The sequence below is a fragment of the Moesziomyces antarcticus genome (genome assembly GCF_000747765.1).
Source record: "Moesziomyces antarcticus DNA, scaffold: scaffold_v10003, strain JCM 10317, whole genome shotgun sequence".
In the NCBI taxonomy this organism is placed as follows: domain Eukaryota; kingdom Fungi; phylum Basidiomycota; class Ustilaginomycetes; order Ustilaginales; family Ustilaginaceae; genus Moesziomyces; species Moesziomyces antarcticus.
Genome location: NW_014639007.1, coordinates 14,798 through 36,839, shown reverse-complemented (window position 1 = coordinate 36,839; position 22,042 = coordinate 14,798). Strand labels below are relative to the sequence as shown.

General features: G+C 60.0%; 9 protein-coding genes across 9 annotated transcripts; 5 read left to right on the top strand and 4 right to left on the bottom strand.

Moving 5' to 3' along the window:
• Window positions 1–384: 384 nt before the first annotated feature.
• PAN0_003c1473 (MFS general substrate transporter) lies at window positions 385–1,899 on the bottom strand (the record flags this gene model as incomplete). Its single annotated transcript, XM_014802432.1, has 1 exon — window positions 385–1,899. One exon carries the CDS (start codon window positions 1,897–1,899, stop codon window positions 385–387), a length of 1,515 nt encoding a protein of 504 aa, XP_014657918.1.
• Window positions 1,900–3,519: 1,620 nt separating this feature from the next.
• Window positions 3,520–4,545, top strand: PAN0_003d1472 (nucleoside-diphosphate-sugar; the record flags this gene model as incomplete). Its single annotated transcript, XM_014802431.1, has 1 exon — window positions 3,520–4,545. The coding sequence occupies one exon, from the start codon at window positions 3,520–3,522 to the stop codon at window positions 4,543–4,545; it is 1,026 nt and encodes a 341-aa protein (XP_014657917.1).
• Window positions 4,546–5,074: 529 nt separating this feature from the next.
• PAN0_003d1471 (uncharacterized protein) lies at window positions 5,075–9,404 on the top strand (the record flags this gene model as incomplete). The annotated part of the gene is made up of 2 exons (XM_014802430.1): window positions 5,075–5,281; window positions 5,331–9,404. The coding sequence occupies 2 exons, from the start codon at window positions 5,075–5,077 to the stop codon at window positions 9,402–9,404; spliced, it is 4,281 nt and encodes a 1,426-aa protein (XP_014657916.1).
• A 90-nt stretch (window positions 9,405–9,494) lies between these two features.
• Window positions 9,495–10,665, bottom strand: PAN0_003c1470 (uncharacterized protein; the record flags this gene model as incomplete). Its single annotated transcript, XM_014802429.1, has 2 exons — window positions 9,495–9,650; window positions 9,733–10,665. The coding sequence occupies 2 exons, from the start codon at window positions 10,663–10,665 to the stop codon at window positions 9,495–9,497; spliced, it is 1,089 nt and encodes a 362-aa protein (XP_014657915.1).
• Window positions 10,666–11,122: 457 nt separating this feature from the next.
• PAN0_003d1469 (MCM-domain-containing protein) lies at window positions 11,123–14,067 on the top strand (the record flags this gene model as incomplete). Its single annotated transcript, XM_014802428.1, has 2 exons — window positions 11,123–11,125; window positions 11,206–14,067. The coding sequence occupies 2 exons, from the start codon at window positions 11,123–11,125 to the stop codon at window positions 14,065–14,067; spliced, it is 2,865 nt and encodes a 954-aa protein (XP_014657914.1).
• Window positions 14,068–14,247: 180 nt separating this feature from the next.
• PAN0_003c1468 (isoprenoid biosynthesis-related protein) lies at window positions 14,248–15,369 on the bottom strand (the record flags this gene model as incomplete). Its single annotated transcript, XM_014802427.1, has 1 exon — window positions 14,248–15,369. The coding sequence occupies one exon, from the start codon at window positions 15,367–15,369 to the stop codon at window positions 14,248–14,250; it is 1,122 nt and encodes a 373-aa protein (XP_014657913.1).
• Window positions 15,370–15,779: 410 nt separating this feature from the next.
• PAN0_003d1467 (dynactin p62) lies at window positions 15,780–18,224 on the top strand (the record flags this gene model as incomplete). Its single annotated transcript, XM_014802426.1, has 1 exon — window positions 15,780–18,224. The coding sequence occupies one exon, from the start codon at window positions 15,780–15,782 to the stop codon at window positions 18,222–18,224; it is 2,445 nt and encodes an 814-aa protein (XP_014657912.1).
• A 684-nt stretch (window positions 18,225–18,908) lies between these two features.
• Window positions 18,909–20,132, top strand: PAN0_003d1466 (2-polyprenyl-6-methoxyphenol hydroxylase-like oxidoreductase; the record flags this gene model as incomplete). The annotated part of the gene is made up of 1 exon (XM_014802425.1): window positions 18,909–20,132. One exon carries the CDS (start codon window positions 18,909–18,911, stop codon window positions 20,130–20,132), a length of 1,224 nt encoding a protein of 407 aa, XP_014657911.1.
• A 428-nt stretch (window positions 20,133–20,560) lies between these two features.
• On the bottom strand, window positions 20,561–21,649 carry PAN0_003c1465 (phytanoyl- dioxygenase; the record flags this gene model as incomplete). The annotated part of the gene is made up of 1 exon (XM_014802424.1): window positions 20,561–21,649. The coding sequence occupies one exon, from the start codon at window positions 21,647–21,649 to the stop codon at window positions 20,561–20,563; it is 1,089 nt and encodes a 362-aa protein (XP_014657910.1).
• Between the last annotated feature and the right edge of the window lie 393 nt (window positions 21,650–22,042).

The window sequence follows — 22,042 nt, the reverse complement described above, 5'->3', positions numbered from 1 at the left end:
CGGCTCATAAGATCAAGGTTTGCGCATGCAGGTGCGTCCCTTTCACTGAAAATGAAGTTGTCCATCGTGATCATACAGCACGAGTTCCGCCTTCCCGCATGTCTTGGAACCGCTCCTTCCTTCCGACCTGATGCCGCTGCCCTGCAAGTCTGGTCTTCACTTCGAAGATATGAGCAACGCACGTTGTCAAAGAACGCGCACATCGAAGCTAAGAAGACTCGGCACTCGCTCACAAAAGAAAGAGGCGGATGGCCGTCCTTCCCTTGACGCACGTCGCCAGCCATCCAAGAAGAGGCAAAAAGTACAATATCTAGCATTCATATCAAAGACTGGACAATCCCGGACGAATTCCAACACAAGCAGCAAGATCTCGTGATCGCATGGCTAGACCTTGTTCTTAACGTCGTCGTGGTCGACGTTGAGGCGCGAGCCGTTACCGGAGTCTGGGCTGTTGGCCGAGTCCGCATCGCCGACCGACTGGATCTCCGGGTAGGGGTATTTGGCGAGCAGGTGGCGGATGACGAGCGACATGACGACGGCGAGGAGCATGAATGCCATGGTGACACCGAAGCCCTTGCGGTTGTAGTTCTTGTCGCCCTTGTTGAAGAGGTACGAGCCGTACAGGCTCGCCGAGTTGCCCATGCCGTTGACAAACGCCTGCACCACCGCACGCTTCTCGGACGGATGCGGGATGGCGTTGGACACCCAGATGCTCACCAGCGGGCATGCTGCGTACACACCCGCAACACCAAAGCACAGCAGCACGTATCGTCCCTTGTGGTCCAAAACACCAATGAGGCAGGCAAACGAGACCACCGCGATGGCCGAAGCCGTCGCCAGGTGGAAGGCTCGCTCCTTTCGCAGATCCGACGAGAAGCAGAAGCCCAGGATCGCGGCGAGGGCAACGGCGTAGATCGGAGCCGTCATGTACTGCACGTGGAAGCCCTTGTAGCCCATCGACTTGACGAGTTCGGGCACAAAGTACTGGATCGTCTGACTGCCGGTCGTGAGCATGTACAGGAAGACGAAGCACCATGTTCGCCAGTCGAAGAAGGCCATCTTGGCTGCCTGCGTGTGCGTGATGTCCTCGTCGCCGCCCTGGGCGCTTCCGACCGAGTCAAGCGCAAGGCGTCGGCTGGCGATGGCCCTTTCGCGAGGGCTGAGCCATCGAGTTGTTGCCGGAAAGTCTGGGAGGACAAAGACAGCAGCAACGGCAACACCACAGGTGGCGGCACCCTCGATGATGAAGAGCCACTTCCAAGCCGCAATGCCGTGTGCACCGTCGAGCTTCTGCAGCAGACCTCCGGCGATGAGACCGCCAAACATGCCCGAGATGGCAACCGCAGAGTAGTAGAGACTGTATCGTCGGGCGAGCTCGCCTCGCTTGTACCAGCTGGAGAGGAGGAAGAGCACACCGGGGGCGAAGCCGGCTTCGAGCGCACCGAGCACGACACGCAGCGCAGCGATGGTCTGCCAGTTCTTGGCAGCGGCAAAGCACATGGACAGACCACCCCACAGGAACATGAGCGTCGGCAGGTAGATACTCGGACGCACACGCGTGAGCAGCATGTTGCTTGGCACCTCAAACGTGACGTACGTGGCGAAGAAGACGAGGAGGACGATACTGTAGTGGTTCGAGTCCATCTTGAGATCGGCGCCCATGCCTCCGGTATAGGCATTGCCGATGTTGCTACGGTCGAGGTAGGAGAAGAGGTACATAAGCCACACACAGGGGACGAGACGCCTGTCGATCTTGCGCAGCAGCTGCTTCTCCTCTTCCTCTGCCTCGGCAATGGTGAGCGTGGGGTGCGCATCGTCGATGGCTAGCGAGGGAGGACGCATGGCGGCGTCAAAGGTGTCGTGGGCGACGGCGTTGTTCTTCTCGGCGGCCGAAACCATGATCAGAGGATGGCGACGAGCAAGCTGAAGGGTGGAATGAGTATGGCCGGGTCGTGCCTTGATCGATTCGGGGCAATGTTGAGGCTGAGGCAGGCTCCGCGTAGGGAGGGATTGGTTGGGGGGCGCTCTGGTGATGACGAGGGACAGCGGGCGTGGCTTCAAAGGCAGGAGTACTTATGTCGAAGAGGAGGCCTGTATGATGTTAAGCGGGGTTCTCGTGCGCATGTGGGGTCATGTACGAGCGCACGGTGCCTGAGGCATGACCGAGACCGGATGATCCGAGTACCGCTGTACCGAATGGGCGTCAGATGTGGGGATGCGCGTGCGTTTCGGATGGGTCGGTGGACCTAAGCGACGGACACGATGGTGGGGGGGAGAGAGAGAGAGGCAGGTTGTGCGTGTGGGGGAGTGAGGGTGGCGAGCGTGCTGCACCAAGCAAGGGGACGTCTTTCGTGTGCCGAGGGCCAAGGTTGCGGTGGTGGGAGGGCAGGAACGGGGAGGAGACGGAGGTGAGCGACAGTCGGGGTTGTCGGGCTCTTGTGCGTCTGTGTGGGGTAGGGCATGCAGAGGACGCCAATCGTTGGAGGGTGGCCAAGGGACGTGGGGTAGAGGGAGGTACAGAGACTTTGCGGTGTTGAAAATTGGCCGAAATGGTACAGGCATCCCATTTGCATGTGCTTAGAGTTCGTGCGCAAGCAACAACAGCTCTTTACCCCGCAGCAGTGGCAAGCATCGTGGATGTGGGAGCACGCACAGAGCGCGGGGGGTGGACCGGGGTAAAGACCGGACTTTGCTCCAGGGCCAAGAGAGCATTTGGATGTGGCACAACCGAGCGCGACGGCATTGGCGAAGGCAACCGGATTCGGCTGCTGCTAGATCAAGGCGTCGGTGGTGGCAGACGCACGCTCTTGCTCAGCCGAGGGTAACGCAGGCGTACGTACCTCAAATTGTGGGCGGACTGCGAGCCGGGTCTGCAGTACAGCTGTCACGAGGGTCCCGGCAGATGTGAATCTTGTCCTCGGGTCGCACAAGAAACCTGCGTCGTCCAAGTGGGGCTCCAGATGCGCCAGAGGCGACTGGCCAAACGCCTGGCAAAACATCGGACTGCAGCCCAGAGCTCTCCCACATGTCGTATGAAATGGATGATTTAGCGCGTCATGTGCCACCCCTTGGCTCCCACAAGTCAAGAGCGTGGTGGGAGACCCAAAAGTGGGAGGTGGCGGATACGGTGTAGCTGGCCAAATGCATCCCTGTTCGCCGAACAGACTTCGTTTGGCTTGATGCAAGGGTCGCAGTAGGGTCTACAGGATCTAGCCTTCACTGTGGTTGAGCTGGTCACGCCGCCGTCGAGCTCCACATCTCCCACATGCGAATCGCGTTTGCCCACAAGGAGACGCTGCTGGACCTTGTGGGGCTCCCGTTGACCTCTGCCGACGTGCTGGGCTCGGCGCCCTCAGTGCTTCACCGGCAAATTGCGGATCATGAGCCGGTCCAACGTTGAGCACAATACTTAAAGCCCTGAGCCACTGCTGGGCAAGTCGTCGCGTTCGCTTCTGGTCATCCTCCAACAACTGTGCACAGCCTGCCTGAAGACCTCTGGGCCCCATACGTACAAGCAGCATGACGATCCAAGAACAGACCATCCTTATCACTGGCGCCGGCGGCTGGCTCGGCTCGCTCTTGCCCGCTCGAATCGTTCAGCGCGAGCCGCAAACGGCGTTCAGCTTCATCCTCGCTGATATTGTCGAGCCCAAGCCCGCCAAGGGTCTTGCCGCCAGGGTCATCTGCAAGAAGGCGGATCTGTCGGAGGAGGCAAGCCTCGATGAGCTCTTCAACACCGAATTCGGCAAGCCCGACGTCATCTACTCGATGCACGGCATCATGAGCCTCGGAAGCGAAGAGAACTGGGACCTCGGCATGAAGGTGAACCTGGACAGCACGCGTAGCCTGCTGGAAAAGGCAAGAGCCTCGCGCACCTCGCAAGGTGGGCCGATCAAGGTCGTCTTCACCTCTTCCGTGGCAACCTATGGCGGTCCTCTGCCGCATGTCGTGCTTCCCTCGACTCCGTGCCAGCCCGAGGGTGCGTACGGCACGGCCAAGCTGATGGGCGAGTACCTCATCACGGAGTACACGCGTCGCGGCTTCATCGAGGGCATCTCGGTCAAGCTGCCCACCATCGTCCCGCGTCCCGGAGTTCCATCGCGCGCCACATCCGCCTTCGTTTCGGGCATCGTCCGCGAGCCTCTGAACGGCGTCGAAGCCATCTGCCCCGTCGGATCGTCGATCGATGACCCCGTGCTCAAGAAGCTTGAGGTGTGGGTGGCCAAGCCCTCGACCACGCTCGAAAATCTCGCCCGCGCCAAGAACGTCGTCACGGACAGTGCCCACAAGATCACGCGCTGGTCGCGATCCGTACAGCTGCCTGGATTTACCGTTTCGATCCTCGAGATCATCGAGGCGTTGCGCAGCGTGCGGGGAGACGAGGCGGTGGACCTCATCAAGTTTGAGCACGACGACACCTGCCAGCGCATCGTCTCGAGTTGGCCTCGCGAGTTCGACAACTCGTACGCACTTGACCTGGGCTTCACCGTCGACCAGGACGGCTTCACTGGCGCCATCAAAGAGTACATGGATGCTCACTGTTGAACGCCTCTACCGCATGCTCGACTCGTTATGTGATACTGTCCCACTGTCGCAATGTACCGATGTTTGTCCGTGATTTGCAGTAAGGAGTTCTTTGTTCAGTTTGGCTGGCAAATGCGTGACAAGCATCCGCAGCGATGCGACGATATCGAGAGACGATGCTGTCCAATAGACCGGACGGCGGATTGCCGACCCGCCCCCGTCAAGCTGCCCTGACCCGAGGGTTCAGTCGGGACAGCCGGTGTGTCGCGCTGACCCGTTGCCCAAGCCCAGAGAGGGTGGGCAGGGAGAGGCCCAAGTGGGAGAGCGTGGCGATTCCGCTGGGGTGGGGTTTCAGTCAATTTCCGCACGGCTGGCCCGAAGCCTCCCACATGATGGACCGTGGGTGCCCACGCGCGCTTCCGAGGTCGCCCCGCATTTTGCAGGGTTCGGGCCGCCCGCCCACCCTTCAGTCGCCTCGCGTGGGATTCGCACCCTCGCAAAGAGGCTCCACTGGAGTGGAGCTGGGTGTGAGCAAGCAAGGCCAAATCCGATGAACAGGCTGGCATGCTACCGCACGGTGTTGTATGGCCAAGTCGTGCCTGCTGAGCTTCCCATCAAGCCCACCATCAAAACGTGGAACCCTGTCGACTCTTGCCATTCCGACACTGGCCTCATCGTCGCCCAGCCTTCTGCTGTCCTCCAGCTTCCTTACGACACCAGCCTTTTCGCTGCCGGTACCCGTGAAGGCGATTCCAGCGTTCGCCTCGACTACGATCCCTACCTGCTCGCAATCACAATGTCAACAGGGCAAACGCGCGGGAGCTGTTTCTGACCCGAACACGATCCACTACCTACAGTCACATCGGCACATCCGACCCAAACCGTCCGACAGCTTCGATCCGCGCACTGGCGCCTTTGCCTCTGATCGCAAGATGCGCTTCACCTGCACCCACTGCGGGAAGGCCTACGCCCGCACAGAGCACCTCAAGCGTCACATCCAGTCGACGCATCAGTCGGACCGTGCCGACGAGGCACCGCGCATCTACCCCTGCGATGCACCAGGGTGTGAAAAGACATTTCGCCGCAGCGACGTGCTCGCCAGGCACAAGCGGGGCCATGCCTCGAGCGAGGATGCAGCGCCCAAACCCACCAAAAGGATCAAGCGCTCGTCCACGTCGTCTCCGTCCGATTTCGCACATCCCAGCACATCCTCCCAAGCGTCGATCCTCCGTTCGGCAGCGCAAAGGGTCAATGACCCCTCCAATTCGCACGATGGACTGCACGGCATGATGGGCTATCCTCACGCCGGTCCCTCCTTTTCACCGAGCCATGCATCCCGCCACTCTTTGAGCGAAGCTTCCCCCACCAGGCCCACTCCGCCAGAAGCGACAAACGCAGTGCAATCTCTCGTCGGAACACTTCCGAACCATGTCCACTCGGCAGGCGCCTACGCTCACTCGCACGCCAGCGCGCTTCCCACGCAGCCAATGGTGGATGACTCCTTCCGTCCGCAGCACGCCGGTCAGCCGCTCACAACCAGGGCTCTTCAGGAACAGCAACAACTCGCCAGCCTCGAGTACTCTCTATCGCGATCCGCAGGCGCACACACAAACGCAAACGCAAACGGCAACGGCAACGTAAGCACCAATGGCTCGGATGCGCTCCCAGTTCGCAATCACGCCGAGACCAACTTCGCCATTCAAGCATTTCCGGGCATGCCGAGCGCATATTCCGACTTTCCTGCCTCGCCTCGCTCGAATCTCGCACCCGCTCGCCCCCGGGCACCGGCCGATTTCGGCTTTTCCTTCGACGAGTGGGATCCTCATCTCTTTGATCAGCCGCAGAACGGCGGAGACGCAGCTGGCATTCAGCGCCTCGGTTGGGACTCGCTCAACTACAAGAATCTCACCGGCCTCGACTGGATCTTTGACGATGGCGCCGCCAGTTTGACAGACGCTTCCGTCTTTTCGGGCGTGCTGCCCTCCTCTTTCGACGACGAGCTCGCCGCGCTCGAAGACTTCGGGCCCCGACCGCCCGATTCCCTCTCGCGCGCCACCGAAAAGATATTCGAGAGAGCCAAGGGTCCAGAGGGCGCCTCCGATCCATTCGAGTCGCTCAACCTCATCAACCTCGCCAACACAGCCATCGACCAAGCCAGCGGCGGCAACAACAACCCTGCTCTTGCCAACGGCGGACGTACCGCGCGTAACCCGGACGATGACGGAGAATGGCCGCAAGACTACCGTCCCACGCGACGGCAGCCACCAACGTTCGACATCTCCGACTTGATCCTCGCCGTCGAGATGGACGACGAGGCACAAGACGACATCGCATCAAGAAACGCAAGGACCAGCGAGCCCTATTCGGAACCTGTCTCCAGCAGACACATCCCCTTCGTCCTGATCGAAGAATCCTTGGAGGACAGCGCCGATGGACGTCGCACAACAAGCCGCAACTCGCCAATCCTAAAGGCAGCTCCCACCAAGTCGTTTGGATTAACCGGAAAGATCACCGAAACTGCCCGCCAACACCTGCTCGAATACATCCGTCACTCGTGCAAGCATCCGTGGTCAGTCTATTCTTTCAACGGCAACGCCGACAGATTCCTCACCTGCTCCGAGATCGAGATCCTCGTCTCGCTCTACTTCCGCAAGGTGCATCCATATACGCCCATCCTGCATCAGCCTTCCTTCGATCCAGAGACCACCAGTCCTGTGCTCCTCCTCATCATGGTGACCAAAGGCCTCGTCTTTTACGTGTCCGAGATGCAAGCCCGCGGTGCCCGTAGCGCGAGCCTCGCACGGCTTCAGAAGCGCGCCAGCATCCTTGCTCCCGCCTTGTCCGAGCTCACCCGCATCGGTACCATGAGCGCCTACGAGGCCGACCAGCGCGGATTCCAGGACATTGTCATCAATTCGGCCTGGCTACTTCAGCAACAATTCGGTATCGGGGCGGGTAACAAGCGTCTCTACAAGCTGGCAGAGCGCAATCGTGGCGGCATCATGACGGCCATCCGCCGCATCGGACTGCTCAACATGTCCACCATTCGCCTCGACACCACCGACCAGCCGCTGGACACGATCGATGATCAGAAGCTCGAACGGAAATGGCGCGCCTGGATCGAGCGCGAAAGTCGCATCCGCCTAGGCTGGTGCGTCTTTCTGTACGATCAACTGTACAGCCTCTACATGGACATCTCGCCCGTCCTCCTCTACACCGAGATCACCTCGCCTTTCCCCTGCGACGAGCAGCTCTGGAACGCACGCTCGGCACGGGAGTGGTACTCGCGCATCCCGCAGCACTCTCAGGCCACACCCAAAACCTCGTTTATCGATGCGCTCAGGAAGCTACTCGATCCACCGCGGCACGAAGACATCCCCCTTCGCCTCAACCGTTTTGAGGCCTACATTCTTGCCGTCACCCTCTACCGCATTCGCTGGGACACTAGCAAGCGTTCAGTTCTTTTTGGCATGGAGGCTTTCGCTCACGCCGAAGAGGTCACGCTGGGCGAGAACCACGTGGTGGATGCAGCTTCAGGCACCGTGGCCATCGACGCCGCTGCTGCAAATGCGCTCCAAGGCCTCGCCGAAGCAGCAGCGTCTGCCACACTCTCGCTCACTTCCAACAGTCCCGCAAAACGGTCCAAACCGTCTGCCAATCCTCCCAGTCTGGCTCTGAGCGTCGACGTCCAGCTTCTGCGATTGCTCTCCAGGATGCACTTTAGCGGTCCACCCGCCTTCTTTGACCGTCTCAAAGACGCTGCGGGAAGAGCCGGAAATGCTAGGCGGGCCGATGCCGTGATCGAACTGAAGCGCTGGGTGGCAGATCCTAAGAATCACGTTGCGATGCGTCAGATGCTGCTAGCTTCCGCACAGGTGTACGACCTCATCCGCACCTCGTTGGACGCAACCGCAGCCAATTCGAACGTCATGGTGCTGCAGAGCCATGTCGGCATTGTCGGTCTCTTCCACTCGGCACTCATCGTGTGGGCGTACGTCAAATTCGGTCCCATTGTCCAGCGCAAGCTCTCCGTGCATGGCTCTCTGGGACATGCTGTGAACGCAGAGGGCCCGACATCGACTCTGAACGGCAAGGGCGATGAGGTGATTCGGGCGAGCAAATCCCAGCTGGAATCGCTGCCCTATCTCTCGCCAGCCGCACTGCGGCTCGTCGAAGAGGCCGGATTCATAGATCTGATCGCAGCGAGCGGGGAGGCGACCAAGAGCGCCGACGGCACCGAAGACTGGCAAGAGCGCGCGAGCGACAGCACCAACGAGTCCGGCTCGCTCTCAGTGGGGACTTGTGCGTCGGACTCGAGCACAATCTCGCGTGTTGTGGAAGCCTGGTCGCTCGGCGCATATCGATCCACAGTCGACGGCAAGCCTCGTCGCTGGTCCGCAGCCAACAGCCTCGTGGTCCGCATCGCGGGCATTGGCGAGCTCAAGTGTAGCGACGGAAAGGGCATCAATAGGCAAGGTATGCCCAACGGAGGCGCTAGCACGCACCAGACAGCCTCGCGGAACTCGTACGACGAAGACTTGCGAGAGCGATCGTCGGAAGAAGTGGGCGAGAGGCGCAATGTTGACAAGGCGATCTCTTCCATGCGAACTGTCCCGCCGCAGATGAACGGCGCGTTGACGCCACGCGGGCACGAGGGTCTACCACCAGGCACGCCCACCGTCGTTCTGGATGAAGGGAGCGAAATGAAGACGTCGCGCATCCTCATCCGCTTTGCAGCGCTGCTTCGCAAGCTCGACTGGGGTCTGGCTGCGTCGTTCCGAACGATTCTCATCCACATGGCGCGCCACGAAGCGCGCGCGGTCGAGGCTGCCGAGGCGCTGCAAGAGGCTAGCGGCGAGTCGAGACAAATGGCCAGCTGATCCTATCGCACTGCTACACTCTTGTCACGCGGTTCTTTATATACCGAACGGAAAAGCAACCGTGTGTCATTTGCGATGACGTGTTTGAAGCTATCGCAGGTTGGAAGCCAGAGCGATTTCATCGAGCTTGTCATCGGACGCTGAGCGCCTGTTGTCGAGGGCAGAGAAGAGTTCGGCACCGGCGGCGAGGGCATCGATGAAGAGCGGAAGGCGGGTGCCGCCATCTGCGCCGAGGGTGGGTTCGCGCTGCGAGTGCCAGTGGAGAAAGGCAACAGATCAGTCAGCAGTCGTATCATACAGATGCACGGAGGAGTATGGCTGTGCTCACGGTACGAATAGCATCGAGTTCATCGCCAAACTCGTTTGCAACCGATCGGAGCCAGAGAGAGCGGAAAGCCTGTTGACGACGTTCGCGCTGGGCTTGCGAGTGTTGAGGCGACATTTTGGAGCTGCTGCCAGAGCGTGTTGTGGCGGAGGAGGCGGACTTGGCATCAACGATGCGCTGAAGGTGGTCAGGTAGGGCAGGTGAGGACGGCTTCGCTTGAGTGACGACCCGTTGCATAAAGCTCGTCGACTTCTTCGTGGCGGTCGACTCGTCCCGACTGTGGTCCGGTTCGGGGCTGAGACGGAACACATGCTTGCGCTTGGCCGAAGAGGAGGAGGCAGCGGTGTCGCTGATCTTTGCAGACTGAGTGTGTTTGCCCGCAGACTTTCCGCCGCGTCTCGAGGACGAATTGTCGGACGAAGACGAGGAAGACGAGGAAGATGACGAGGATGACGACAAGGAAGAAGATGAGGACGAGGAGGATGACGAGGATGACGATGAGGAGGAAGATGAAGAAGACGAGGAAGACGAAGCGGAGGAGACCGAGTCGGCTCTCTGCCTTCGAGATCTCTTCTTCCCGTGGCCCTGCTGAAGTGTTGGCGACGGCTCGGACTCGTCCGACGAGGAGGAGTCGGAAGAGGACGAATCGGAGTCCTCGCCGGAGGAGACGGCCATGGTCCTCGTCTTCCTTTGGCGTCTTTTGCGAGGCTTGGCCGCCGCCGCGTTGCTAGATCTCGGTTTGGCAGGCGCCATGCTGAATGCTTTGAGCCCAGTACGATACGGTTGTGCTTCAGGAAGGAAGCCGAGGTGGAGTTTCTGCGAAACTTTTGGTGGGTCCTGCGACGTTTCCTGCCTCCGATTTCCGAGGTAAAGAAGCGAAACCGAGAGCGCTTCTCGGACGAAACAAGTCGCGCGGCAAGGACGCGTCGAAGCCATCTACGCATCGGACGCGAAGCAGACGTGTAAATGAGGTTCGCGTAGATTCGCGCGTTTTGCTCGTTGGAGAGAGAAAGAAAGGCGCACGCACGCCAGCAGCAGAGTCGCTTCCTCTGCGCGCGCGCGCCCTCCCGGTGAGGAATCGCGCGGGTTCCGCAGTGGGTGTTGATTGGAATGCGCAAGAGGCGCTGGGCCATTTTGCTGAGCTCTTCGCAAAGTCCAATCAACACCTTCGCCGCACGTCCGGCCTCCTCATCTCCATCCACCATCCACGCCACCGGTCAATCAGCCTGCTCTTCCTCCCTCGACGCCATCTCTTCTCGCAACCACTCTCGCTCCAACCTCTTGCTCGATTATCGGCTCGATTGTCGGCTTCGGACCTCACAACACCTTTGCGATCGAACGCCAAATCAGTGCACATCTGCACCCTTGTCCCACCTAAACACAATCGTCCAATATGGTGAGTACCGTTCCAAATGCCTGGCGTCATCATCCTCCGGTTCAGATCGCTAACAGTATCCCCACCCCTCGCACCAATAGGCTGACCAACAAAGCACCGCAAATCGCAAGCGCCGTCGCCAGCAACAAGGCGATCCATTCGATGCTTCGTCGCCACTCCCAGGCCCGTCCAATGCCAACACACCGGCACGCTCCTCGCCACCTCCCTCGTCCCTTCCTCCGTCCAGTCCGCCCGCCGCCTTCTCCGACTTCACCGATGGCGAGCTCGACGATGCCGACGTCGTCGACGAAGAACGCGAAGCGAGACAGCTCGGCGACCACTTTCAAGACAATGCAGACTCGGACGACGAAGGCGAGGACCTCTTTGGCGACAACATGGACAACGACTACACCGAGAACGCCGCCCTCGATCGCTACGACACCGCGCTAGGCATCGACGACGACAACCAGTACGACCAGATGGACGCCAACGCGCGCAGGCTCGCCGAACTCCGCATGAGCCGCCGCGACCGCACAGAGGCCGCCAACAAGGGCAGCCGATCTCGCGCTCCCGAATTCCTCCACAGCGACGACGGCGCAAGCGATGCAGACGACGGCGTCGCCATCCTCAACCGTCGCAGACGAAGGCACTACGACGAAACAGCAGCGGGCGCAGACGCGGCCGCCTTTGCCGACGACCTTCCGCTCGAGCAGCTCGGCGACGTCAAGACCGACAGCATCGCCAGCTGGGTCGCCACCGAAAACGTGCGCAGGGCCATCGTCCGCGAGTTCCGCAACTTCCTCGTCACCTACGTCGACGAAAACGGTGTCAGTGTCTACGGCCAGCGCATCAAGACGCTCGGCGAGACAAACGCAGAGTCGCTCGAGATCTCGTTCCTCCACCTCGTCGACTCCAAGGCCATCCTCGCCTACTTCCTCGCCAACTCGCCCGCCAGCATGCTTCCCATCTTTGACGAGGTCGCCTTCGACGTCATCATGCTCTACTACCCTTCCTACGACCGCATCCACTCCGAGGTGCACGTCCGCATCGCCGACCTGCCCACCTCATCCACCCTCCGCGATCTGCGCCAGGGCCATCTCAACTCGCTCGTGCGCGTCAGCGGCGTCGTCACCCGACGCAGCGGCGTCTTCCCGCAGCTCAAGTACGTCAAGTTCGACTGTCTCAAGTGCGGCGCTGTGCTCGGCCCCTTCTGGCAGGACGCCAACCAGGAGATCAAGATCAGCTACTGCTCCAACTGCGAGCAGCGCGGTCCCTTCCGCATCAACTCGGAGCAGACCGTCTATCGCAACTACCAAAAGATGACGCTGCAAGAGTCGCCCGGCAGCGTGCCTCCGGGCCGTCTGCCGCGCCACCGCGAAGTGATCCTGCTCTGGGATCTCATCGACTCGGCCAAGCCCGGCGAGGAGGTCGAGATCACCGGCGTGTACCGCAACAACTTTGACGCGTCCCTCAACACCAAGAACGGCTTCCCCGTCTTTGCCACCGTGCTCGAGGCCAACCACATCGCCAAGCGCGACGACGCTTTCTCGGCATTCCGCCTCACCGAGGAGGATGAGCGTCAGATCAAGGCACTCGCCAAGGACGAGCGCATCGGCAAGCGCATTATCAAGAGCATCGCGCCGTCCATCTACGGCCACGAGGACATCAAGACCGCCATCGCGCTCAGCCTCTTTGGCGGCGTGTCCAAGGACATTGGCGGCAAGCATCGTATCCGTGGCGACATCAATGTGCTGCTGCTGGGTGACCCAGGTACGGCCAAGTCGCAGTTCCTCAAGTACGTCGAAAAGACCGCGTCGCGCGCCGTCTTCACCACGGGCCAGGGTGCTTCGGCGGTGGGTCTGACGGCGTCGGTTCGCAAGGATCCCGTGACGCGCGAGTGGACGCTCGAGGGCGGTGCGCTCGTGCTGGCCGACAAGGGCGTGTGCCTGATCGACGAGTTTGACAAGATGAACGATGCCGACCGCACCTCGATCCACGAGGCCATGGAGCAGCAGCAGATCAGTATCTCCAAGGCGGGCATCGTGACCACGTTGCAAGCGCGCTGTGCCATTGTGGCGGCTGCCAACCCGATTCGCGGCCGATACAATCCCACGATTCCCTTCAACCAGAACGTCGAGCTGACCGAGCCGATTCTGTCGCGATTCGACGCGCTGTGCGTAGTCAAGGACACGGTGGATCCGGTCAAGGACGACATGCTGGCGCGCTTTGTGGTGGGCTCGCATCTGCGCTCGCATCCCAAGTTTGATGACGAGACGGACGAGCAGCTTGTGGCTACGTCGCTCGATGCCGACATCCTGCCGCAGGATTTGCTCAAGAAGTACATCATGTATGCGCGAGACCACGTGCGTCCGTCGCTGAATGCGCTCGACCAGGACCGTATCTCGCGGCTCTATGCGGATCTGCGTCGCGAGTCGATCTCGACGGGTAGCTTCCCCATCACGGTGCGTCATCTGGAGAGCATGATCCGCATGGCCGAGGCGTCGGCCAAGATGCATCTGCGCGACTATGTGCGTACGGACGACATCGACGTGGCCATCCGCGCAACGGTCGAGTCGTTTGTGTCTGCGCAAAAGATGAGCGTCAAGAAGACGCTCGAGCGCGGATTCCGCAAGTACCTGCACCAGAGCCGCGACCACGACGAGCTGCTCTCGTTCCTGCTCGGCTCGATCGTCAAGGACCGCATGCGCTTCGTGCAGCTCTCGGCGGGCGCGCGCCGTGGTGCCCAGGGCGATACGGTGGTGACCGTTCCGGCCGCCGAGCTCGAAACACGCGCCAAGGAGGTCGACGTGTTTGACATCCGGCCTTACCTCGGCTCGAAACTCTTCCACGCCAACGGCTACACGTTCAACGCTGCCGACCGCTCCATCACCAAGACGTTCGGCGCCAAGCGGACTGGCTTGTCGGCGGCAGGTGGCAACGCTGCTGCCGCCATGGTGGCCTGAGCGCGCCACATTCTCATTCCCGGTCCGATTTGTAGTGCTCCCGTTTCTTCTCTGTATTTTCTAGCTCCTGCGTCACAATCTCGATCGGTCTCTAGTCATGCTTCTTGGGAGAGGCTGATATGGCTGCATTCCGCACTGTGGTTGGCGTGAGGTGAAAAAGAGCATAGGGACAGCGCACGCTCACTTGGATCGCTTGTACACCTTTTCGAGGAAGGAGCGGAAGACGTCGCGACGGAGGCCCTGCGACTCGGGGAGGCTGTTGATGAGGTGGTTGATCTGCTGGTACGACTCGGCCTCGTACTTGTGGAAGCGTGCGGGGAGGTCGATGTTGGGCTGGTTGTAGATGTCCTTGACGCGCTTTTCGCTCTCGGAATCCTTCTTGCCGTAGTTGTCGTCGAGGATCTGGCGCTGTTCGGGCGTTGCGTTTTGGAGGGCGACGTTGATGTTCCAGGAGCACTTGTTGTCAAAGATGTCGGTGCCGATCTTGCCGATCTGTTCCGGGGTGCCGTAGCAGTCGAGGAAGTCGTCCTGGACCTGGAAGTACTCGCCCATGGGGAGGAGGATGTCGAGCGCCTGCTTGTAGAGCGACTCGTCGGTGACGCCTGCCATGCGCATGGCGAGGGCGACGGGGAGGTAGAAGGAGTAGAAGGCGGTCTTGTAGACGACGATGAGGTGGTGCTTGGTGAGCGAGAACTTGGAGAGGTCGACGACGTCTTCGGGCGCGGTGATGAGGTCGATGAGCTGGCCGAGTTCGGTCTGGAAGGTGACGTCGTGGAAGAGTTCGAGGAGCATGCCGTAGTAGGGCTCGGAGCGGAAGTGCTTCTTGAGCAAAAAGTAGATGGCGGCCTCGAGCATAAAGGCGTCGTTGATGGCGATGTTGCCGACGCCCTCGACGCGGTACCAGCATGGGTGGCCTCGACGGGTGACGCTGGCATCCATCATGTCGTCTGCGACGAGGAAGTAGGCCTGGAGGAGCTCGATGCACCAGCCGAGGATGGCGGCCTTGAGGTACTCGGGCTCGGTGAGCTCGCGTGAGAGCCTGCCCGTAGCCGCATCGGTGCAGAGGAGGATCTCGACGGTGTCTACGACCGACAGGCCGCGGTTGAGCTTGCCGCCGGGGGTGTTGTAGTCGAGGTTGCGACGGAACCACTCGATGGCCTCTGCGGGCATGTTTTCCGAGGCGAGGTAGGCGGTGAGCTCCTCGACGAGGAGCGGGAAGACGGCCTCGAAGCGCTTGCGCTTCTGGATCTTGAGCTGGGCCTTGTCGGCCAGGACCTGAGCGTCGACGGAAGGAGCAGACATGGCGGTGATTGCAGTGGCGGGGTAATGTGGTGGAGAGAAGGAAGAACGTCGGCGCCCGTGCCAACAAGGCAACCAACACTCTCAAGTCAACTCTCAAGTCAACTTGCGAAGATGTGATGCGCTGCGCAGCGCTGCGTTGCGCTGCGTGTTGCCTCGCTGCTCTTTTCCGGCACTTGGAGAGCAGCAAAATGGGGTGATCTTCGGTCGGGCCGCCCGCCTGTCGCGACGTGCTTTCTTCGCAGAGTGATTCCCCAAAAAAGGCAAGTTTGACAATGTTACGCCGCACTTTCGACCGTGGCAGCGTGTTGCGGAAGCTGAGTTGCAGAGACCAACACTTTTGGAAGCGCACACTGAACCTTGCTTCCTCCTCCATCCTCTTGCGCGTCGTCTTGGCAACCACACGCGGAAAGATGGCATCCCCGCACGTCCTCTACTACTGTCCCTGCAATCCGCATAACCCGACCGACGCCTCATCGTCGTCCGCGGGCGGCAGCCGCCAAATATCCTCGCTCGCCTCACCTCCACCAGGCCTACCCGCATCGTCGCCCGCATCCAGCCATGGCTTTCATCCGCTCGAGTCGCTCTACTTTTGCGACGAGTGCAATCACATACGCTGCAACCGCTGCGTCACCCTCGACATCTCCTCTTACTACTGTCCGAACTGCCTCTTCGAAGTGCCCGGTGCGAGCGTCAAGGCGGAGAAAAACAGATGCGCACGCAACTGCTTTGTATGCCCCTGCTGCCAACACACCCTCTCCGTGCTCGCCTCGGACGCACAGAACGCACGCGATCTTGACCCAATCGATCCTGTCGCAAGCCAGGGTGCTCCTCCGTACTACCTCGGCTGCTCCTTTTGTCGCTGGGACTCGAGACCCATCGGCCTCGTATTCGACAAACCCACCGGTCTCAGCCTTCAGCTGCAGCGCTCAGAGGAGAACGCACCCGACGTACTCGAGTTCGACCGGCTCAAGGATCACTTTGACCCCTACCTCAAAGCACAAACTCAAGCCGCAATCACTTCAGCAGCCGTAGGATCTTCCGCCGCCTCCCGCTCTCGCTCCTCCCAATCCACCACCGCCACTGCAACAGGCGCCGATTCAACATCGTCCTCCGACCCTGCTCGCTCCAGCCGCAGCTCACGCGTCACCGCTGCCCGCAATGCTGCAGCAGCCGCCCTTTCCTCTTCCTCTTCCAGACTCCTCCGCGACCTGCCACAGCTCGCAAACTCGCGCAATCCTCGCGCTATCTCTTCCGCCGCTCGCTCGGCGCCCATCGAACCCGACGAGCTCAAGACCTACCGCGCTCTCAATCCCTGGCAGGCCCCTGCCGACTCACGCAGATCTTCATCTTCGTCCGCCAGCAGCTCGACCATGGGCGTAATCGCAAAGCGCGAAAAGCATCGCAGAGACTATCTCGCACGCATCCAATCCGCTCCCAACCCACCCATCACCTCCCTCGACGACAAGATCGCCTCCCTTCAACAACGCTGGTCCTCCGCATCCATCGCAGATCAGCCCATCCGCGCAGCCGACCTGCGTCCCACACGCGTGCCCCTCAAGTCAAAGCTCTCCAAGAGATGCCCCTCCTGTCGTCACATCGTCATCAAACCCGACATCAAGGCCGCTTCCAACCGCTTCAAAATCAAGCTCGTCGCTCTCAACTTTCTCCCAGAGATTAAGCTGACTCTCGCGCCGCAGCAGCCCCACCTCGACCCCATCCGCTTCCGCTCCTCAGCTACCCCCGGCCAATCTTCCACTCCCGCCGGATCTCTCAGAAGGAGACCCCTTTCAGTGCTAGGCGCGGGCACAGCATCCGCACCTTCCGATCCACTCGCCCCCACAGCCTCTTCCATCACCGCAACCTCTCACGACGTCGACGTCAACAATCTCATCCCCGGACACACCTACAGCTTCCAAATCAACATCACCAACCCTCTCGACGACCCCATCGAGGTCCACTTCAACTTTGTCCGATTCGCCCCTCCCGATCGCGCCAACAAGTCTTCCTCCACCAATGCCCATCGCCAGAGCACAGTACAGACTCTCCCCGAGCCGCGCTACATCTTCAACTCCTCAACCCACCCCTCAAAACACCAGTCGACAACGGAATCAGAGCCCAAATCATCTTCCGTCAAGCTGTCCCAGCGCCCACGCCTCGGCTGGCAGGTCTACCCTTCAGCCCACTCCGTACCTCTCAACGCCTTCAACGAGGTATGGGAGCTCGAAGAGTCCGAAGACCTCTTTGTCTCCAAGCCTGGAAACGACACTGCTCCAAACGCACACAGCGCCCAGCTGAACGATGCTGCCCACAAGCCCTACGCAGTCAAGACGGCCATCGTTCGCGGATCGGGCACCGACGCCACCGATTCTTCGGCCTGGGTCATCGAGGACGACGAACAGGATGACGACGACGACGACGACGATGATGACGGCTACGATGACACCGACGACGGCGACGCAGACCAAGACAATGCCGATCCAGCCCTTTCGGATGTTCACGAAGAGCACGATCCCACGGCTTCTCCTCCTCGTGGCACTGCACCACGCGCACGTCGACAGCGAGCCTCGCTGCCTCCTGCAGCACGTCGACGAGCCCGTTCTCGCCAAGCTCCATCCGCGGCTACTAGCCAACGTCCACCTTTCATCCAAAAGGGACACACTACCACGCTCTTCCTCGATTTGGCCATCTCGTTCAACGACGCACCTGCACCCGGTCCCATCGAGCTCGGCATGCACGTAGCCTACCGATGCACGGCCCCCGCTGGCGAGCCGGCCGAACCGCCACCCACCGGCAAACACTCTGCCTTCTGGACATCCCTGCGACTCGGCACCGTCGCTGGTGCAAGCCAGCTCTAGGCCTTCTATTGCAGCAGTCTGATGCACATCCGATTTTCCGTGCTGTTTCGGGCAAAACTTTGTGACATTGTATCTGGAGGCAGTGGTCTGATGAGGAGCGTCGTAATCAGCTGGATCGCCGCGCTGCAAAGCTACCAATGCGAGTCCCGGTGGTTTCGGCTGGAGTGGGGGTAAAGGGTCCAAAACTTTACCCCACACATCCACATGCCGAACACTCCAATGACGGTCGGTATTTTTGGGATTGATTTCTTTGACAGATACGTCTCGCCCATCCTGGCTTCCATCGACCGGGTTTAGCCTACGAGTTCCGCACACGACTTCGGCATCTCGCTCCGGCATCCCGCTTCGGCATCTCGCTGCGGTATCTGGCTCCGGTATCTCGCTTCGGCATTTCGCTCTACCTGACGGCCCTCCGTGCCAAGTCCTTGGAGCGGCTACTAGACGCACAGCTGTGGTCTGTGCCATCGTCTCCGTCCCCGCTTGCCCGACCTTGAAGGGTCGCCGTCCGTCCGACTCTCCGACATCGAAATGAGAGGAACAGCCGCGGAGCGCCCATATTGGGACATGTACATATAGTCCCACGAGAGACATGGACGAAAGGCCCGTGTTGGCACAACGAGGTCTCCACCGCCATTTTCTTCCAACACGGACGTCTTTGACGGACAAACCTTGCCATCAGCCGGAATGTCGACCAGCTGGCGCCCAGGAAAGCGCGTTGTGATCGCAGGCGGCGGTCCCGGTGCGATCTCGACTGCTTTGGCACTCATCAGTCACGGCTTTGACGTGCGCGTGTACGAGCGGCAGCAAGAGTGTCGGCCCATCGGCGGAGCCGTGCTGCTCAGCGTTCCTGTGCTCTGCGTGTTGCGCTCGTACGGCATCGGGGTGGACACCATTGGCGCTTTCACCGTCACTCACTTCTACAACAGCAAGGGCAAAGAGCGCGTCGAGCTGCCATTCAATGAAAATATCGAGCAAAACACAGGCATCCCTGGCTGGCACTATGGCGTTCTGCGCTCGTCGATCTACAGAAAGATGCTCGATCAACTCCCCAAAGACGTCATCTACACCGGCCACGAATTTCAATCCTTCACCGAGAAGGACGGTCAGGTGCATGTCAACTTTGCCAATGGCGAGTCGGTAATCGCAGACATTCTTGTGGGCGCTGATGGCATCCGCTCCGCCGTCTCGCGCCAGGTGTGGGGCGATCCAAAACTTTTTCATGTCGGCATCCGCCTGTACCTGGCGTGGTGCGACCAGTTCGACGGCATTCCGGCCAATCAGGGCATCATCCATCACTCGAGCAACGTCCAGGCCAGCTTCTTCCCCATGAAGCACGAGGGCAAACCGGGTTTCGAGTGGTGGGTCGTAGAGCCTTCGTACGAGGGCAAACCCGTGCCAAAAGACGTCCAGGGTCACGTCACCAAGCTGCTCAGCGAGTTCGCCGAACCCATGCCCATGTTTGCTGAAAAGACCAACTTTTCCACCAACGTCTTCCGCTGGGAGGTGTACAACCGACCGTCGATGAAAAAGTGGAGTAAAGGACGGGTCGTCTGCCTCGGAGACGCCGTCCATCCCGTCTCTCCATATGCAGCCTATGGCATGGGTATGGCCATCGAAGACGGATACTACTTAGCCAGGAGCCTCTCTCAAGTGGACAATCTTACCGATCAGCAGGCTGTCACGGCCGCTTTCGAGCGCTTCGAAGCCGAAAGGGTCGAGTATGTCAACCACAACATGGAATTTGCACGGTACATTGGCTACATGTTCCACTCCACACCTTGGCCTTTGACCTGGATCCGCGATTTGATCCTCGACTACACCCCTTTCCTCAGCGTCTTTCTTAAGCGCGGATACCTCGAAAATAGCGAGAAGGAGACCATGAACCTCACCGAGCTTTTTGTAAGGTAGCTAGCCCCACCCCCACCTCCTCCAATGTACCGCCATCACTGCCGATGAGCAGAGATGTCGTGTCTCACCTTGGCAAAGAATTCCTCGTGATGGCCTCAATATAAATGTGAGCGGCAAGCTGTTGCGATGAGGGCCCTCTGTGCTATGGCGACAACTATGGAAGAAGAAAAGGATCTCGCCCATGCGGTCTCCAGCTTGCCGGTCTCTCTCACAAGGAAGCTGCAGCCTGGAGCCATCACTTCCATACATGGACCGGGTATCCGTCGTTCGTGAAAGGAAGAATGGCATTCTTGAGCATTGCCGAATGGCATGTTACAGTATTTAAACGCGGCACTTTGGTCTGGAACATTTCAGGCCTTAATTTCGGCAAAAAAAATCCAAGTCTTTGTTTGCATTTCGAGCTAACCACAAGTTTCAGACAGTGCCAATCATGCCTTCATGTAGGGGATGCCCGTCAGTTGCCAGCCTCTCTGCGACAGCGCGGGTTGCTGTCGAGGCTTGCCAGTGTTGTACGGGCAGGGCTTTCCATCGCGGAGCACAGGCAGACCGCCAACGTGCATGGCGTTGGGCCAGTGCGTGGTGCTCTGCAGCGTTTCGAATGCATGCTTCTTGCGCACCAGGTCCTCGTCGCTTGCCTCGGTCACCGGCATGAAGCAGGTGTAGATGCAGAATCGAGGCTGCTGACCCGTAGGACTGAGGTTGTAGTGGGGCGTGCGGCTATCCCATAGCAGCAGGTCACCCGGCTCAGCATCAAGCTTTACCCACTCGCAGCCCTTGGAGGCGAGCCAGGCCATTCCGCTCTCGGTGAATCCGTACCACTCCTTGGTCCACGCCCAGATTCGGTCGGGTTCGTTAGCGAATTCGCGGTGAAAAGCCTCGCTGAGCAGATGAGCGCCCTTGCACACGATCAATCCGCCGTCGTTAGGACCGTTTGGAAGCAGATTCACGAGTCCCTGCATGCAGCGGAAGCCAGGCTTGCTCGGGTCCTGATCCTGGTGAGGCCACGGCTTGTTGGGCTTGAGATCGTTTCGATTGGGAAAAGTCATGTTGACACCGTCGAACGAGACGATGAGATCCTTCGTGTCGTACACCTTTTCGAAGGCGTCGACGATGCCGGGCTCCTGTCGAACGGCCCAGGTGAAGTCCTCGTGAGCGATACCGTAGCCTAGGCACATGCCTTTCTCGTTGATGACGGGCATGTTGCTCTCCTTGACCGTCGATGGGTCGCTGCGGTCAAAACCGAGGCCCCCAGCAAAGTTCTCGATGTACGACATCATCTGCTCGCCGTAGCCATCGGCACGGTCGCGAGGGATAGCGCCCTTGATGACGACATATCCATCGCGGAGGATGTCATCGCGCCAGTCGCCAAACTGCTGGGAGGGATGGGCGAACAGGCGGTTCGGGCCGGAGGGATGGGCGGGCAGGGGCTGGGCGGCTTTCAGATCCGTATTGACGGGCTTCGACTTGGGCACGAAGCCTTCGATCGGGACGGGAGCTGCGACTGCTGCGGGAGCCATCTTGTTCTGAAGCTTGTCGGCTTGGTAGATTTGGAGACTTGACGCGCTTTCGCTTTGTTTGACAGCCCAGAACCAGCCTTCCGAGCGGTGCCGCCTATATACCTTCGGCTGTGATGCTCGACATCCAAGGAAATTCGCCTCGTGACGATTGTAGCACAGCACGCTGCATAGAATAGATTGACCCCACAAGCTACGATTCACCCCACCGAGCCAGCGGGCCGCAAGGCAAAGTTGCGAACACGAGCATAGGCGGCCAACCGAGCCGAAGGGGGACATCGCGACCCCAGATGCTGGAGCTCAGCTCGGCATTTCTTCGAGATTTGCCGAAGAAGGCGAAAAAGTGAGTACTTGAAGGTAAAACGAACCTCGATTTGCCGAGCCGGCATCGGCAAG